The following is a 20,238-nucleotide window of genomic DNA, read 5'->3' as shown; positions in this document are numbered from 1 at the left end:
TCATCTCAAGGCTCCAGTAGTGGGAGGAACCTCTTCCAGACCCAGTCACGTGTTGCTGGCAGGATTCAGTGCTTTGCAGGTGGTTGTACTGGGGGCCTCTGTGCTGTTGCCTGGAAACCCTGGTTTCTTGTCACATAGGCCTCTCCATAGGGCATCTCAGAACATGGCAACTGGCTTCCATCAGAGCAGGAAAGCACAAGAGTAATAGTGAGCAAGATAGAAGACAGAGTCTTTCTGTCACCTAATCTCAGGAGAGGCGTGTCCTTTTTGCCGTATTCTGTTCATTAGAAGCAGGTCACTAGGTCCAGCTCACATTCAAGGCCAGGAGATGATAGAACATTGTGAATACTGGGAGGTAGGAATTGCTGGGAGCCATCTTGGAAGACTCCTACCACTTATTTAAAGCTTTATTTCTTTTTTATATTAAAAACTAATGACTGAGAAAGTAAGGTTACCTTCAGACTATGAATGTGAAAGGCAGAGGTCACATATTTGAGTCAGTTGCAGCAAGTTACTTGTGCACATTTTCAGAGCTAAATTGTCTTCTGAGGCGTTACATGTAACAGACTGATAGAGTTACTCAAAGGTAGAGAAAACTCCCCTACGATTCACATGACTATTTTTGGGTTCAAAATTTGTGATTGCTTCTCTGAAACACCACTTAATACAAAGCTTAATACAAATCCTAGACAATGTCATCAATGGAAGATTAGAACAAGATTTGAAAAGCATGTTCAAAACCTAGATTTTTGATGGAAATTCCTTCTAGCAATCAGCAGGTACTCAAAATGTTTCAATAAAGAAGGTACCAGCTCCAGTGGCCTGCTAGCACCAGATGTTACAGAGTATGACAAAACTTGGAGGGTGAGACCACTTTTAGATAAAAGCTATTTCTTGATCCTAAATAACACAAAAAGTAAAATTGCTCTGTAACTATTTGTGGAGCCAGACCAGTGGTAGCTACCTTTCTTTTCTTCTCCTCTTGCTCCTTGATCTGTGTGACTGAAAGACTCAAGAGTTTTTGGCTTCCTTTGCTTTCTCCTCAGGGTACACCTTTCATGAGGTCTACTCACCCACCCTGACTAAGCTTGGCTGTGTACCTCAAAAGGACAACGTGTTCTGACAGCCCACTCTGTGGAAGATCTCAGGGCCACTTCAGTGACCAGAGGCAGCAGCCTGGATCCTGCAGGCAACCTAAGACCATCTTGTTCTTTTTTTTTTTTTAAGTTCCTCACTTGAAGATTTATTTGAAAACTTAAAATAGTTTAATAGCCTGAGGATTGCGACGTCTAGAGACTTTGGAAATTGAGGCAAGCAAGGAAATCAAAACATAAGTTTTATTCCCAGTTCAAGGGTCAAATTCTTTACTGTGATGTATCAAATTAAGCATTAAGCATATGAGAAGTCTTATATGGTCTGGAAGTTCACCTCTAAAAGAAAAATCATTGCTTCAAAAGAATATACTAAAGACAGTACATACTAAACATGCACCCCAGTTATTATCTTCCTGGGCTTTTGTAGTCATTAAACCAATCACAGAAATATATGGAAGAGTTGCTTAAAAAAAAGCAAATTCAGAATTATGAGTTTGCTATTAGTAGAGGTATATAAAACATGGACAACTGATTTTGCAGAAAGCTAAAAAAAAGATATCCGAGGTCAACCTGTCATATTATTTAGCTCAGAACTCAAATCATTCTCCAAACGCAAGAGATACAGCATACACAAGTGTTTTAATTTCTAGAGTATGTTTTTTCCTTTAGATTTAAAACAGATCATGAAAGCAAAACACTGAAAGCTCTTTCTGTCCAGTGTCAAGGATATAAATTGTTAACAAACATTGTTTATTAAGAATTCACAGTAATTGTCTTGTAGAATTTGCAGGTGCCAAGAAATCATGGCAACAAAATTGTAGAATAACAAAGTGTTACATCAGGAAAAAAAAAAGTAAAATATAATGCTTTGAAAGAAATTGTTGTATAATAAATTACATTTTAAATCAGAGTAATTGACAACCTTACATGAAACATCTGGGCTGCTGTTTAGAGTGGCTTTTAAAACATATAGCCAGCTAAAGCAGGGAGAGAGCAGAAAGCAAGGAAAGGACGCTGGACTAGCTCTGAGATGTGGCGCTGCCTTCTCTTCTCTGTGCTTCAGTCTTCTCATTAATAAAGTTGGAGCAGATAATCTTTCTTGGATCTTAAAAAAAACAAAATCTCAAGGTTCCTTCTGATCATGAATACAGCAGACACCATTTTGTAAGAGAGCATACTCTTCTCTGATTGAGAATTATTCCTGTAGCCACAACTAGGCTTTTCCTATCCTGTTCATCAGTTGACAAAATAAAAGGAGTGTTTTTGATCTCTTTTGTGATTTGAAATGCGGAAAATCCTTTGCTTTTTGTTAAACCTTTGGGGTGAACATCTCCCCTCACAAAAGGTACATTATACTTTATTCCTACATACTTCAGATGTTGGGATTAGTAGGTTTCCTGAAATTTGAGGGCACTTGGGGATTGATACCTTGTGTTAAATTTGGGATCAATGGTGTCACAAATGACAGTGCTGTACAAGTACACCTAATGCTGCTTCTGAATTGAAGATATTCTCTCCTCCAGATTTGCCTTTTTTCTTCTATGTTTAACACTGGGTATTATATTCTCTGTGAAGGGTGTAATAACTTCCATAAGATGGCTAAATTTCTTCTTAAATTACTAAAATGTATGGCTTTCACATTAGTAAACAATTTGCAAAGTTTTCTCATTGACCTCAAAGATGAAAGACTACATATACAGCAATTAGCATTATTCTGGTAATAATGCCTAAAATTTATTAGTTTCATTCTCTTCTCTTCATATCATATACTGCCAAATGTTTAACTAAGAAATAAATGAGATCTAATACCCACCCATAGTTCAAAGAATAATAATAATAGGCCAGTCTCACAGATGTAGAGAACATATGGACACCAAAGGGGGAAAGTGGAGGGGGTGGTGGTGGTGGTGTGATGAACTGGGAGATTGGGATTGACATGTATACACTGATGTGCATAACATAGATAACTGATAAGAACCTGCTATATAAAAAAATAAAATAAAATTCAAAATAAAATAAAATAATAAGCCAGTCTCAGGCTAGCTTAGCTATTGATCGTCAGGTTCTTTAGTTCCTAGACCACACTGAGATGTGCCTTCACTGTGTTAAGATTTACCATTATGGCCTCTCTCTGTATTTTGCATTTTCTTTAAATTATGAGGAAATGTCGTTCAATATGAAGACCCTCCTTTCTTTAGTTTAAGAGAAAACTAGCCTCTTGCAGATAAGTTTGAGTTTTCTACCATGAAAAACAAAGATTTCATTTGTTTCAGCAGCAAGAAAATTTAGAATCAAATTTTTTGTCCAAGCTTTGCTGAGTTGCCTGAAATCATGTACTTCTGTGCTTTTTAAATGTTAAATGTCTTCTTTAAAGGCTTTGTATTTTGTAGGCCTCTTCATACCCTTTTAAGAGACAGCAAGATACAAATTTCAAAAATAAAGATACAGGGGCTTCCCTGGTGGCTCAGTGGTTGAGGGTCCACCTGCCGATGCAGGGGACGAGGGTTCGTGCCCCAGTCCGGGAGGATCCCGCATGCCGCGGAACGGCTGGGCCCGTGAGCCGTGGCCGCTGGGCCTGCGTGTCTGGAGCCTATGCTCCGCAGTGGGAGGGGACACAAGAGTGAGAGGCCCGCGTACCACAAAAAAAAAAAAAAAAAAAAAAAAAAAAATACAGTTACAAGTGACTAGTTAAGCATATTGTATTATTTTCTACTATAGATGTTAAAAACGATTTAATAGTTTTTTTAATGGATATAATTTTACATAGAAAATATGATAATTTTCCTTTCATTAAGAATGAGATCACAGTTATTATTTTATTAAGGATTTACTAAATACTGTCTGGTGTGTTACCTACTAAAATGCCTTTTCAGCTACTGAAAGAGTTTAGCTACCTAATCTGGCTCTGGTTCATTAGTTCATTGAATACTACATTCGTTAAGTCTTTTTACCTTCCCAAGTTATATTTTTAAAACAGGAAATTATGCTGACTTTAAAAAAACTTAAATCAAGACAATACTATTTGTAGGCTTTCCTATCTTCTGGATAGTATATACTTTTTAAAAAAATGTGATATAATAAGCATTTTGAAGGAGTATTATATATGTATCATGTTTAAGGTCACAGTTTTCATTAATCTGAGAAAACATGCAGATGTGATATTTTTAAAAAATCAATGAAATCCAGTGAAACTTTAATTTCTCATTTCATTGAGAATTTAACTACAAAAAATATCAAAAATGAGAATTTATCTTTTAGTTATAATTCAATAAATGGATTCCTTTCCATACATATCTTAAGATCGAAAATCTCAGTGCCATAAATAACATGATTGAAGAATCATGTAACAATGTATATTTTAATATCAGATTTGTATAGTGATTTAGAACAATAAATATCACACAGTGAAAAATTTATCATAAACTAAATGCAATTACAAGAGGAAACAAACGCTTATGTACATATTACCAAGGTCTTTGCAATAAATTATAGTGTACAGTTCCATCACAGCATATTTGTATACAAAGTCGCTAATGCAAACACTGAAAGAAATCTGTCATGTAGCTCTTTAATCTTGATTTAATAAAGTTTGTACAGTATCAAATAATATCAAAAGTCTAAAAAAACACAATGAGTTTTTATATCATGTTTATAAATTATTGTTTATATACCATTAAAAAAAAATAAGGTCAAAAGTGCAGTTTAAAAAAAAGTGGAAATTGTTATTCTTGGTAAGAACTAGAAAAACGTATTGTCCCAAGTAAGAAGCAACCTAAAGGCTTATACAGTTTCTTAGGCATTTTCCTTTAACTCTCATACAACCTTGGTTACCATATCCTACAAGATAAACCAATACAAAGGGAGTGAAATAATCTTTTTATAAAAATAATAAAAAACACAGATCTAGTAATGAGAAACGCTGGAAATAAATATAATGATAGGCCTCCCGCAAAATGCATTAAATGACTTTTTGCTCACAGGAATGAATGGGCTATCACTGAATATGATAAAACTTGGGAAATTTCAAAGCATTTCTAAAAATTTTAATCTTTGTCAAGTTTTTAGGTATAACTGGCAATGGTGCACACATCCCAGGATTATGAAACTTTTTCGTATAATATAACTAAGACAAAATATGACTTATTTAAAGGTGCTAAATCATATCACAGAAAATAAAGACTAAGGATCCAGTAATTAAAAGGCAGCAGTATAGAAAGTAGTCAAGAAGAAACAGATGGACAAAACACAACTCTGTGTCTTAATTGGCACTTATCACAGTAACTAGTTATATTTTGACAAATTCTAGAACAAATGCCTATATTGAAATACGTGTGATACATGAACCACTTATATAAGAAACTGAAAGGGTAAAATTACTGGCTTATAAAAGAAATTAAATTTAGAGAAAAGAAAAAAATAAAAGGAATGTGAAGAAAAATCTTACTTTTAAACTTATTGTGGGATCAAAACATTGACAGAGCTGTATCAATCAGGAGCGGTCTTCCTGCTGCTAAGACCCGCAGGCAGCTGAGCCTGGCGCACCACCACCCCTCATCTCTCCAAATGCTATGTAACTGGTGCTTTGTTTGTAGGACACTGAGCAATAGAGGCTTATTTTTTTTTTACTGAATGGAATAAGTTCCCAGGTTGGGTTAACATATATAGACTGCCTGAGATAATAAAAACTTCACCATTACATTAGGTTAATGGGAAATGAAGATCTTCCTGGCTCTGACAGGAGAAAAGGGTTGGCTGCTGAACACAGTATGGGTGCTCTGTAGGCTACATACGTACATACTTAATAATTAATGTCACCTTCAGTAGAAGATTAAAAATCGATGGATATGGATGCTTGTGCAGAATCTTCCCGCCCTCTGACATAAATTTCACAGGGAATCTCTTCCATTACTCTGTCTTCTAGGGCCTGTTCAGGGCACTCATGTGCCTGCTTGAAAGTGTAGCTACTCTTTTTGAAGGTGCTATTAAATGTTTTCATTGGCTGCGGTTGTGCAAAGTCATTTCGGAAGGGAAGTTCCATGGAACTGAGGTTGGTCCTGCTTTGTTTGATGCTGGGTGCCTGCGATCCACAGTGATGGTCGTGGATGCACCGCGATGCCGTGGAGGAGCACCGCGCCTTCTGGTAGCTGTCCAGTTCCTCCGACAGGTCGGCCAGGTCCGCAGACATCTCCTTGTCTCTCAGTGAAAACAGTTCATAATGAGGAGGATCAAACACTTCTTGGAATCCAGTTTTATTAAAGGCAGTTTTGCAAGCCATGACCTTTTTTCGAGGCTGTTTCACTTGTACTAAAATAGAAATAATGAGAAGGACCAAGACAATCCCTGACGTAATGCCAATAATTGTTCCATGAGTTTTAGTGATTTGTTCAAACAGTCCTGCTTTTTTCTTTTCTGCATAAAAGAGAAAGAAAAACGATGAGGCTTTTAAAATTCATTCATGAGTCCTGTCACAAATTGGTAAAGTATTTTTAAGTAAAGCAGAACACTTCTGTATTTTTTTTTCAAATACAACACAGAAAATGCAATTTAAAATTAGGTTTTTAAACAAAATAATCCCATTACAACTTCTGGTTAAACTAACCAATCATAACGCAGCTAGACAGACTACGAAAAAGGAAAAGGACTTGGTTCTTTACTGAGAAGGTAGGGGAATACATAGCTTGCAAATCAAAGTAATATATGAATACAGAAAACGCCAAAACAAAATACCCTTGTTCTATCAAGTTTAGCTTTCTGCTCTATGGTAGTTTTGAGTATACCCATAGTATTTCTACTGATGGCCATAAGCAAGAGAGAACCAAAATGATCTGACTAACCCACTCAGGTATGTTATCATGGTCTACTGTTTTTGAATGATTACCTGAAAATACTTAACCTTCTCTCAAGTACTTAAGATAGCCATATCAGATTACATTAACCTTCCATAGTAAGATATTTATTGAACTCTTGGGAGAATAAAAGGGAGATAAACCTTAGTACTGAAACAGTGATTTGATAACCAGTTTGTAGACATTCAACTAGTATTACCACAAGCCATATTTATCTTCCAGGGAGTATATACTGGAAATATAGCATAGGAAATTCATGGAATAAAAAAAGCAGTCCTTATAATGAGTCTGTTTTTACACTGTAAGACTGAGTCCATCAGTTGATTTTTATTAAATAGTATTTCCATTTAATTTAAAAAATAAGAATACTCTAGGTTACAATCTAAATTATTATGAGAATAAGATATCTTTACAATAGAAATGACCAAGAAAACAAGGGCAGGAAATACCATGATTGACTTTTGAACAACTTTAAGTTAAAAAACATAGTCTATTAAAAAAAATGCTTTTGTTGAGATAAATATTTTTTTTCACTTTTACCACATCCCAGAGGTCTATGATCCATTAAGGAGAACATTTATTTTATATGTGTTTATTCCAGCCAAAGCAGTTATGCCAAGCACAGTTGTAGAAAAAGACATTTTAATTTTTTCTTAATGAAAGGCAATGGACACTCCTCTCTCAAAAAGGCTGGCCTTTGCCAGTAGACTCACCTTTACAATGATTTTCATCCCAAGGGTATGCACAGTTTTGAACCCCATTACAGACTAAAGAATTATTGATGCACATGTTGCTATGGCAAAAGAAAGTGCTGCCTGTGCAGGGAGCTGTAGGAAAAAAGGAAACTTTGTTGCTAAGAACTGAAAGCAAACAGATTACAACTCATCCTGATTTATTTTACATTTACTCTTATAAAGTCAGTATCTTACCTCAAAGGCTTTTTTGTGAACACACTCTGTACTACACAAACAATAAGACAAAGGCCAATATTCTCTGTTGCTGACTCATGTAAACTTGTACTTAGTTTGGGCACCAAAAGACTGTTTTTAGTGTAATGACAATATGAATATACGATCATCCCTTGGTATCTGAGGGGGATTGGTTCCAGGACCCGCTGCAGACACCAAAACGTGCAGATGCTCATGTCCCATAGTAGGCCTCTCCATATCCAGTTCCTCATCTGTGGATTCAACCAACCATGGATCATGTAGTACTGTAGTATTTGCTACTGAAAAAAATCCATGTATAAGTGGACCTGCACAGTTCAAACCTCTGTTACTCAGGGGTCAACTGTATTTCCCATGGTTCTTATGAAACTAGTATATAGCCTGGTATATATATATATATATATATATATATATTTTTTTTTTTTTTTGGCTGCGTTGGGTCTTTTTTGCTGTGCACGGGCTTTCTCTAGTTGCGGTGAGCAGGGGATACTCTTCTTTGCGGTGTGCGGGCTTCTCATTGTGGTGGCTTCTCTTGTGGAGCACGGGCTCTAGGTGCTCAGGCTTCAGTAGTTGCGGCACGTGGGCTCAGTAGTTGTGGCTTGCGGGCTCTAGAGCGCAGGCTCAGTAGTTGTGGGGCACGGGCTTAGTTGCTCCATGGCATGTGGGATCTCCCTGGACCAGGGCTCGAACCCGTGTCCCCTGTACTGGCAGGTGGATTCTCAACCACTACGCCATAGCCTGGTACATTTTTTCAAAATGTTAAAAGAAAATGTTAGCAAAGACGTGGGGACACTGAACCCTTGTGCATTGCTGGTAGAAATGTAAAATGGTGCAGCTGCTGTGGTAAATAGTATGGCAGTTCCTCGAAAATTCATATAGGTTACCATAAGCTCCAGCAATTCTCATTCTAGGTATATACTCTTAAGAATTGAAGGCAGAGACTCAAACAGATACTTGTTGTTCATAGCAGCATTATGCACAAGAGCCAAAAGGTGAAAGCCACCCAAATGTCTGTTGATGGATGAATGGATTACCACAGACAAAAAGGGAAAAAAGCACTCTTCGGAATTTCCAAAAAAATGTTTTAAACAGTAAAGATATATGGAATATATGCCATTGAATTTCATATTTGATATACTTCTTAAAAAAACCTTAATGGTCTCAAAGCTCATCATATGGACAATAAGTATTAGTTACATACATAAGCTGTTAGATTAAGGATAGAAAAGCCAATGAAGATGTATGGTAGTATTTTATTCAAGTACAAAATTAGCTAGTGTACCCACTTCTGTTGTGTCATATATATCATAAAATCATATTACACAAATGTGTGTACTTTAAAATATAACAAGTGTCCTAGAGAACAAATAGCATTTTTGAACTCCTCATTTCTAAAAACTGGAGTTTTCTGTTTTTTGTTTATATATCATACCATAATTCTGTTACATACTATATCATATTACATGTTGAATTCTTATTTTACCTATTTTATCCAGTTCACACATGGGGATATAGGGAAGAGAAGCTATTTTCAAGACAGGGTGAGTGAAGTTATAAACAGCACTGTGGCTTCTAGGTATTCTGATTTTCTGAGTGAAACTATCATCAGCTCTCAAAGTTTATCCACAGAACATTACGTGACTGTACTTTGATGGCTCTTCATAGTTCCAAAAGTGGCAAAAAAGAGGTTTTCTGCAGTGTTTCTTATTGATTGGACAGTGAGTGGAAAATACCCTTAGTTTTTTATCATAGAGTTCTTTATAACTGTTCTCCACATTATTTAAAGCAATTAGAAAGCAGCACTGATATTGTCAGATTTCGTTTTGTAGAAATGTGAAGTATATTTAAAATGACAAATGTATTAAGCTTTATGGACTTTCAAAGGACAAGCATAGCTCTTTATAATGAGAATCAAAGTATCAGTTATTGACATGGGTTGCTAATGACATGCTTCAATTCAAAACTATATAAAATGGCTGAATTATAAGTCTTTATAAATAAGGGACAAAGATAACAGCAAAAATACTGCCAGCTATGAACTACTCTCTACTTACAGCCTGAGGACTTTCTCCTTTCCCCTTTACTCACTATGGGTCATGGTGTGGGAGAGAAGAGGGGGTTAGGATTTTAGCTTCCCTCTACTTCTGATGAGATGTGGCAATGATGGTGAAAGATGGTTCTCTCCTTCAATTAGGCCTGCAGGGGACCCGTAGGGCAGTATGTCACTGAAAATCACACTATGGATTTATTCTAACAAAAATATCTTCTGCTGCTTTCACAGTTCTAGTCCTGGAAATTACTTTCCTAAAACCATTCCCTTTCTTAAAGAGTGAGATATATATTAGTATTCAGTGCTTGGGAAGAAGTCAAACATATCCTGGTTGCTATTCTATATCATTCATTTTAGCCAAGTTATACTATTTTAGTTACATCTGCAATCTACAATGAGTAGAAATGAAGTGAATCTCTCATGCAGAATTAGTCCATTTATATAAACCTCCTCAGAAATATTTTCATGGATGGATTAATAATAATTACAAATCATTAACATTTTAGAGAACAAAAGAGTTTAACAATTTGAATTAATGATAAGCATGTAAAAATGTACTGTTTGGAGCTCTCAAATGTGCTTATCAAATGGACATTCTTAAACTGGGACTTTTGTTTTATAAAAATTCACAAAATCCTTTATTTTGATCACACACTTTTTTTGGAGGGGAGGTTTTCTTTTTCTTCTTGGGTAATAAAGCTACATTTAGAATATGGAGCTAAGTCTACTGCAGCCTTCAATTAGTCTGACCTTTAGTGATTAGTGTAAAGATATCACCTGAAGGAGGCTTGTCACCTATTTAATTATCAGATTTGTATTAAAGAGAAATCATTAGTGTTTATAGAGAAAACAGCTAAAACATGTCAGAGAAGAATTTTACATATAAGTTTAGACCACTGCCAAAATAAATATAATGTGAGTCAAGAATGTGAACAAGTAGCCATATTTAAAAGTCTTTAAAAATAAACTGGTGGAATTAATTCTGATAGTTTATTTAACCTAATATATCTGTGCAAAAAGTTAATGCAGCAGGACCAAGGCTGCTACCTTTAGAAGGGTCTGTGTGCAAGGTTGGCCCTTAGCTGGCATCTGGGAACTTGGCTTTCCTCCATTCCCTGACTGATAAGGTGGTTCACAGTGCCTAGAGTTTTGTTGACAATGTCATCTATGCGAATTACTTGCTTTCCTTCTGTGAATCTAGAATTTCGGTAGACACAAGGCAGACAGTGCCGATGTGAACAGCCCCCAATATAAAACCTTGGGTGCTGAATATCTAAATGGGCTTTTCTGGGCAGAAACATTGTACATATTACTGCATTTTCTGGTTGCTGGAGAAATGAACATACTCAGTGTGCCCCACTTGGGAAGGAGAGAGCATAATGAAGCCTGTGAAAGGACTTCTCCAGATTCAGACAATCTTTTTCCCTTACTGATCCTTTCACTGTAATAATCTTAGCTGTTAGGACGAATGTATGTTGGTCCTAGCAAACCACCCATCATGTGGGTGGTGTTGGGGAGCCCTGAAACAATATCCAAAATGTTATCATTTTAACATGTAATCAATATAAAACATTATTAATGAGATATTTTACATTCTTTATTTCATACTAAGTCTTTGAAATCTGGGATCTATTTTTGTAATTATAGCACATTTCAGTGTAGACTGGCTGCATTGTAAGTGCTCACCAGCTACATGTGGCTGATGGACCCTGTACTGGACAGCATGGGTAGTACAGATGTTGGGAGTAAATGTACAGAGGAAAAAGTAAGAAGGCTAAAAGGCTTTCTTGCTAACTGCATCTTTGCATCAAGTGCTGATTTGAATTATTTGAAACAGTAAAACAGCCTTTGTAGGGTTGTTTTTCATTTTACAAGTTTGAAAAGTTTTCGAAATAAAACAATTTTTAGAAACAAACTGAGGTTATATCTATAGATCCATAAAAAGCAACAGCAGATTCTACTTGTGGCAAATACCACTGCTGAACTCTTGACATTTCCCAATACTTGAGGAATTCACTACACCCAAAATAACTCAACACTTTCTTTTATCCATTCAGTTTTTATTTTCCAAGTCAGTCAGGCCCCAAAAAGTGACTGTCACTTTGCATCCTTGTGGAGTCTGTCTCCACAACTCTTCTTTCTCCTCACTGTCACTTCTTTGGTTCAGACCTTCCTGGTTTCCCACCTCAATCATGGAAGTAACCTCCTAAGTAGCCTCCATGCCCCAATAAAAGTACAGCTCTGATTATATCTTTTTGTAGTAAAACATGCTTCAAAACTCCTCAGTGCCTGTCTAAATGAAGCCTTTAGTTTAAAGGTCTTCAAGTTCTAGCTTTAATCTACCTTTCCTAGTTCATTTCTCTCTGTTCTCCTTTCCACTACTTCTTGTGGGCCAAATTAGCTCTGATTCTATACCTTTTTCATTCTAGTACCTCTGTTCTACCTTCTAAAATCTACCTACCCTCAAGGATAAACCCAAAGGACCTTCCTTCAAGGACTACTTGCTTCCTAAACAATGCTGCCCACTAGAAGTAACTTTGATATTTAATAAGAAAGCACATTGTTTTCTGTCTTAAATGGTCTTTGTCATAGTCAATCCTGTATTTACTTCATTTGCATATATGTCACCTCACTTAAGTGACTGTAAGATCCTTTAGGACAGGGCCTGTATCATCCATTTTTGTATCTTCATAGCAAACACTTCATATTGTAAAAGTTAAATAAATGAATGGAAGGCAGGTAGGAAGACTGGTTGGCTAAAATTAACTTCATAACCCAACTGACCATCTGGCAATTCAAAAATATCTTTAAAATTAAAAATAGAAGAGTTCAGCTACAATAAAGACTGTATATGGTCACATACAACCATGATTTTAATATAGAATCCAAGGAATAATAATATAATACTTTGAAATTGTAAGTAAAGGGTAAAATTAGTAATTCCCAAATTTCTCAAGAAAAATACCTGATAATATCTTACTGTTACACTGAAATATTTACTAACTTCAGATTTGCAAAAATCATATAGCTTACTATTATACCATACTCATCAGTCAGGACATAAAAGCTAAAACATTTGTCTCCTGAGGACAGTAGACAATATATACCACTTATTTTTAAAAATATACATGATGGGAACATACACATGCAAGTGTATCCAGGAAGTCTGGGTGAGTCTTTAAATGGTAGTTTTCTTCATATAGGAGATGACTGTGAGGAAAGGAACCCATTAAACAGGTTAATCAGCCCTACCCAAATGCAGATTAAAGTTAAGGGCCATTCAAAACCAAGTCAAAAACATGATGGTGTAAAAGCAGTTTTTTTGTCAAGCTAATGAAATATGATCTGCACTAACAATAAGCAAAATCAACAAAATATTATTAGGAAATACTGACAAGTCACTTGTACTTTTATAGGAGATACAAAAGCAGCAAACCATTTTTCTTTGTGAGGATCTGTTCACTTGAGTTACCAAGAGGTTAAGGGAAGAATTCTAAAATCTGTTCTCAAAGTTTCTCCACTTATAAGCTGGATCAGTGTGTCTACACATGAGCTACAACAGCCTTTAATATGAAGAAGTTCCCACATGCTCATAAAACAGTTAAAGATACCTTTAAAGACTTAGGCAATCAGAAAAAGACAAAATCCCACTGTAACCACAAGGAAGATGTCTAAAGGATATGCACAGAAGGAAATCTAAATGTGTCACTACAAAAATCAACCAAGAACAAAAGAAGGCTGTGATGAAGGAAATAAGGGATAACAAAGCTGTTAAGACATATAGAAATCAAACAGCAAAATCACAGAAGTCCTTCCTTATTAGTAATTACTTTAAATGTAAATGGATTAAACTCTCTATTCAAAAGGCAGAGGTTAAAAGAAAAGATTATAAAAACCGAGATCCAGGGCTTCCCTGGTGGCACAGTGGTTGGGAGTCCGCCTGCTGATGCAGGGGACACGGGTTCGTGCCCCGGTCCAGGAGGATCCCACATGCCGCAGAGCAGCTGGGCCAGTGTGCCGTGGCTGCTGGGCCTGCGCGTCCAGAGCCTGTGCTCTGCAACGGGAGAGGCCACAGCAGTGAGAGGCCCGTGTACCACAAAAAAACCCAGAAAAAACCAAGATCCAACTATATGATATTCTATAAGAGATTCACTTTAGATCCAGAGACATAATTAAGTTGAAAGTAAAAGGATGGAGAAAGATATTCCATACATATAGTTATGAAAAGAGAGCTGGGCTGGTGATACAAATACAGGCGCATGTTGGAGATATTGCTCGTTTGGCTACAGGCTACTACAATGAAGTGGGTATTCAAGTACTCACATGAATTTTTTGGTTTCCCAGTGCATATAAAAGTTACATTTACATTTTACTGTAGTCTGTTAAGTGTGCAAGTAGCATTATATCTAAAAAACACAATGAACATACCTTAATTAAAAACACTTTATTGCTAAAAAATGCTAACCACCATCTGAGCAAGTCTTTTTGCAATAGTAACATCAAAGATCACTGATGACCATAACAAATGTAATAATAATGAAAATGTTTGAAATATTGTGAGAATTATCAAAACATGACAGAGAGAAACAAAGTGAGCAAATGTTAGAAAAAAGGTGCCAATAGAATTGTTCAACACAGCGTTGACACAAACCTTCGATTTGTGAAAAATGCAGTATCTATAAAGCGCAATAAAGTGCAGTGCAATAAAACAAGGTATGCCTATTATCAGACAAAAACAGACTTTAAGTCAAAACTGTTACAAGTGACAAAAGACACTGTACATTGATAAAAGGGTCAATTCACCAAGAAGATATAATAATTATAAATGTATATGGACCAGAAATCAGAGTCCCCAAATATAAGAAGCAAACATTGTTAGAATTTAAGGGAAAATTAGACAGTTCTATGATAACAGTTGGAGACATCAATACTCCACTTTCAATAATGAATAAAACCACATAGAAGATCAATAAGATGGAATTCCCTGGCTGTCCAGTGGTTAGGACTCTGCACTCTCACTGCCAAGGGCCTGGGTTCAGTCCCTGGTTGGGGAACTAAGATCCCACAAGCCAAGCAGGATGGCAAAAAAGAAAAAGACCAGTAAGGAAATAAAGGACTTGAACAATACTATAAACCAATTGGACCTAACAGACATGTATAGAAAACCCCACCCAACAACAACAGAATATATTTTTCTCAAGTGCGCATCAAACATTCTCCAGGACAGACCATATGTTAGGCCAAAAAAAAAATCTTAATTGTAAAAGGTGGACATAATACAAAATGTCTTTTCCAATAACAATGAAATGAAACTAGAAATCAATAACAAGGAAAACTGGAAAATAAGTGGAAAATAAACGACACACTCTTAACCAACCAATAGGTCAAAGAATATATCACAAGGGAAATTAGAAAACACTTTGAGACAAATGAAAATGAAAACACAACATACCAAAACTTACAGGAAGCAGTGAAAGCAGTGCTAAGAAGGAAATTTATAGCTATAAATGCCTACATTAAAAAAACGAGGCAAAAAAGGGAGAAAGACCTCAAATCAATAACTTAAAGAAGTAGAAAAAGAAGAGCAAACTAAATTAAAAGTTCCATGCCTTTGTCAGAAGCATTAAAATAATAAAGATTAGAGCAGAGATAAATAAAACAGAGGAAAAAGACACTAGAGAAAATAAAAACCACCAAACTTGGTTCTTTGAAAAGATCAACAAAATAGGCAGACTTTTAGATACAATGACTCAAATTACTAAAATCAGATATGTAAGTTGGGACATTAGTGTACATTTTACACATATACAAAGGATTAGAAAAGAATACTAAGAACAATTTGTATACCAAAAAAAAAGGCTAACCTAGATGAAACAAATTCCTAGAAACACACAAACTACCGAAACTGAACAAAAAGAAAAAAATCTCAATAGATCTCTAACTAGCAAGGACACTGAATCAGTAATCAAAAACCTTTCAACAAAGAAAAGCCCTGGACCAGATGGCTTCTCTGGTGAATTCTACCAAACACATAAGAAAAATTAACACCAATCCTCAAACTCTTCCAAAAAGTTGAAGAGGAGAGATCACTTCTTACTCATTTATTGGCCAGCATTACTCTGATATCAAAGCCAGACAAAGATACTAGAAGAAAATAAAAACTATAGACCAAAATCCCTTATGAATATCAATGCAAAAATACCCAACAAAATACTGGCGCTGAATTCAGCAACATTTTAATATGATAACCAAGTGGGACATAAGGATGGCTCAACATACAAAAATCAATCAATGTAATACACCACAATAACAGAATGAAGGGGAAAAATCCACATGATCATCTCAAGTGAATCAGAAAAAGCATTTGACAAAACTGAACACCATTTCATGATAAAAACACTCAATAAAGTAGGAATAGAAGAACACTTCTTCAACATGATAAAGGCTATATATGAAAACCCCACAGCTAGTATCATACTCAATGGTGAAAGGTTGAAAGCTTTCTCCCTAAGATTAGGAACAAGACAAAAATGTCCACTTTCACTTCTATTCAATATAGTGTACTAGAAGTGCTAGCCAGAACAATTAGGCAAGAAAAGGAAATAAAAAGCATCAAAATTGGAAGGGATATGATAAAGTTATCTCCATTTGCAGATGATATGATCTTACAAGTAGAAAACCCTAAAAGACCACACACACACATACACATACACATACACACACACAGATTCAGAGCACATAAACTAATTTAGCAAAGTTGTAGGATACAAAATCAACAAAAATTAGTTATATCTCTACACACTAACAAGGAACAAATGGAACATTTACAACACATTGAAAAGAAAAAAATTCTTAGGAATAAATATAACCAGGGAGATATAAGATGTACAACGAAAAGTACAAAATGTTGCTAAAAGAAATTAAAGAAGACAAATAAATGGGAAGACATCCTGGGTTCATGGATTGAAGACTTAATATTGTTAAGACAACAGTACTACTCAAAGCAATCCACAGATTCATTTTGATTCCCATCAAAATTCCAAAAGTATTTTTTGCAGAATAGAAAAACTTATTCTAAGATTCATGGAATCTCAAGGGACCCTGAATAGTCAAAACAATCTTGAATAAGAAGAACAAATTTGGAAGACTCTTCCTAATTTCAAAACTTACTACAAAGCTACAGTAATCAAAACAGGTGGTATTGGCATTAGAAGAGACAAATAGACCAATGGAATAGAGTAAAGAGCCCCTCAAATAAACCCTCACATATATACGGTCAATTAATTTTTGACAAGGATAACAAGACTATTAAAAGGGGAAAGAACAGTCTTTTCAAGAAATGGTCCTGGGAAAACTGTATATTCACATGCAAAAGAATGAAGCTGGGCCCTTATCTTATACCATATTAAAAAATTAACATGAAATGGATCAAAGTCCTAAACGTAAGAGTGAAAACTATAAAGCTTTTAAAAGAAAACATAGAGAAAAGGAGTGACATCAGCAAGATGATGGTGCATGCTCCCTTTGTCTCTCCCCTTCAGTCTACAACCAGTAAAATATCCATAACTCAACTCTGCCCAATAGACCAGGATGCTGGAGAATTGCAGACATTGTATATCTAAAGGTGGGTGGACTGGAACACAAATAGGAGGCAGCACTCAGGGAACAGCAGAGTCACTGCCTGTGATCTCTGCCACTTTGTTTCTATGGCTGAGCCTGAAACCCCAAAGAACCTGGTAGTGGCAGGGGAGGCGGCCATACAACACCAGCCTCCTGGCTGCAGTGGCACCTGCAGCCACAGGGAAGCAACGTTACTGGGACCTGCAACCCCAGCTCACCTCTTCCCCTCCCCCTACTCCCATGGTAGCAGAGCCTGCAACTCAGTAGACCCTGGACGTGGTGGAGGTGCCCGCAGTCCCAGTGCCCCAGGTGGCGATGTCAACATCAGCAAGGCACCAACAACCCTGGAGGCACAAGCGATGACAATAAAGATGACAACGAACAAAGTGCCGATCCTCAAATGTTGTATAACCAGAGGCAGCTCCAGTAAGAGAAACCAAAAACTTGTGCTATAGTGCCACCTACTGGAAAACTAAAGACAGGCCTCAAATTACTAACCTGTTGAATCCTTAGAATCAAGTGGCGGTGGTGGCGGGGAGCGGGGTCCAGTGGGTAAGGCTCCGCACTCCCAATTCAGGAAGCCCGGGTTTGATCCCTGGTCAGGGAGCTGGATCCTGCATGCACGCTGCAACTAGGAGTCCGCATGCCTCAACTAAGAAGCCCGCAAAAAAGCCTGCATGCTGCAACTAAAAGATCCCACATGCAGCAACGAGGGTCCTGCCTGCTGCAACTAAGACTGGGTGCAGCCTAAATAAAAAAAAAAAAAAAAAAAAAGAATCAAGATGGCGGAAGAGTAAGATGCGGAGATCACCTTCCTCCCCACAGATACACCAGAAATACAGCTACACGTGGAACAACTCCTACTGAACACCTACTGAACGCTGGAAGAAGACCTCAGACCTCCCAAAAGGCAAGAAACTCGCCACGTACCTGGGTAGGGCAAAGCGGAGAGATTCCCGCACAGAGGATCGGTGCCGACCGGCACTCACCAGCCCGAGAGGCTTGTCTGCTCGCCCGCTGGGGCGGGCGGCGCTGGAAGCTGAGGCTCGGGCTTCGGGCAGAGCGCAGGGAGAGGACTGGGGCTGGCGGCGAGAACTAAGCCTGAAGGGGGCTAATGCGCCACAGCTAGCCGGGAGGGAGTCCGGGAAAACTCTGGAGCTGCCGAAGAGGCAAGAGACTTTTCCTTCCCTCTTGGTTTCCTGGTGCGCGAGGAGAGGGGATTAAGAGCGCTGCTTAAAGGAGCTCCAGAGACGGGCGCGAGCCGCGGCTGAAAGTGCGGAGCCCAGAGACGGGCGTGGGATGCTGGGGCTGCTGCTGCCACTGCCAAGAGGCCTGTGTGCGAGCGCAGATCACTGTCCACGCTGCCCTTCCGGGAGCCTGTGCAGCCCGTCACTGCCGGGGTCCCGGGATCCAGGGACGGCTTCCCTGGGAGAACGCACGGCGCGCCTCGGGCTGGTGCAACGTCACGCCGGCCTCTGCCACTGCAGGCTCGCCCCGCACTCTGTGCCCCTCCCTCCCCCCGGCCTGAGTGAGCCAGAGTACCCGAAGCGGCTGCTCCTTTAACCCTGTCCTGTCTGAGTGAAGAACAGACGCCCTCTGGCGACCTACACGCAGAGGCGGGGCCAAATCCAAAGCTGAGACCCGGGAGCTGTGAGAACAAAGAAGAGAAAGGGAAATCTCTCCCAGCAGCCTCAGAAGCAGCGGATTAAAGCTTCACAATCAACTTGATGTACCCTGCATCTGTGGAATACATGAATAGACAACAAATCATCCTAAATTGAGGAGCCAGGAGTCAGTGCTGTGCCTCTGAGGTGGGAGAGCCAACTTCAGGACACTGGTCCACAAGAGACCGCCCAGCTCCACATAATATCAAATGGTGAAAATCTTCCAGAGATCTCCATCTCAACACCAACACCCAGCTTCACTCAACGACCAGCAAACGACAGTGCTGGACACCCTATGCCAAACAACTAGCAAGACAGGAACACAATGCCACCCATTAGCAGAGAGGCGGCCTAAAATCATAAAAAGTCCGCAGACACCCCAAAACACACCACCAGACGTGGACCTGCCTACCAGAAAGACAAGATCCAGCCTCATCCACCAGAACACAGGCACTAGTCCCCTCCACCAGGAAGCCTACACAACCCACTAAACCAACCTTAGCCACTGGGGACAGACACCAAAAACAACGGGAACTACGAACCTGCAGCCTGCAAAAAGGAGACCCCAAACACAGTAACATAAGCAAAATGAGAAGACAGAAAAACACACAGCAGGAGAAGGAGCAAGATAAAAACCCACCAGACCTAACAAATGAAGAGGTAATAGGCAGTCTACCTGAAAAAGAATTCACAATAATGATGGTAAAGATGATCCAAGATTCTATTTCCCAGATCCAAAATCTTGGAAATAGAATAGACAAAATGCAAGAAACAGTTAACAAGGACCTAGAAGAACTAAAGATGAATCAAGCATCGATTAAAAACACAATAAATGAAATGAAAAATACTCTAGATGGGATCAATAGCAGAATAACTGAGGCAGAAGAACGGATAAGTGAGGTGGAAGATAAAATAGTGGAAATAACTGCTGCAGAGCAAAATAAAGAAAAAAGAATGAAAAGAACAGAGGACAGTCTCAGAGACCTCTGGGACAACATTAAATGCACCAACATTCGA

The 20,238-nt window shown here is 38.0% G+C and overlaps 1 protein-coding gene across 2 annotated transcripts in view; it reads right to left on the bottom strand.

Annotated features, from left to right (window-relative positions):
• Window positions 1-5,922: 5,922 nt before the first annotated feature.
• NETO2 (neuropilin and tolloid like 2) overlaps window positions 5,923-20,238 on the bottom strand; it is a gene marked incomplete at both ends in the record, with an annotated part of 73,171 nt that continues 58,855 nt past the window's right edge. For both annotated transcript variants that reach the window (XM_082606758.1, XM_082606759.1), the window contains 2 exons: window positions 5,923-6,503; window positions 7,654-7,767. In XM_082606758.1, coding sequence (XP_082462884.1) covers window positions 5,923-6,503; window positions 7,654-7,767 — 695 coding nt within the window. The remainder of the gene's footprint in view (window positions 6,504-7,653; window positions 7,768-20,238) is intronic.

The sequence above is a fragment of the Mesoplodon mirus genome (assembly GCF_964341445.2).
Source record: "Mesoplodon mirus genome assembly, chromosome: 19".
NCBI classification, from domain to species: domain Eukaryota; kingdom Metazoa; phylum Chordata; class Mammalia; order Artiodactyla; family Ziphiidae; genus Mesoplodon; species Mesoplodon mirus.
The sequence above is the reverse complement of the archived record's forward strand: the minus strand, read 5'-3'. Positions and strand labels throughout refer to the sequence as shown.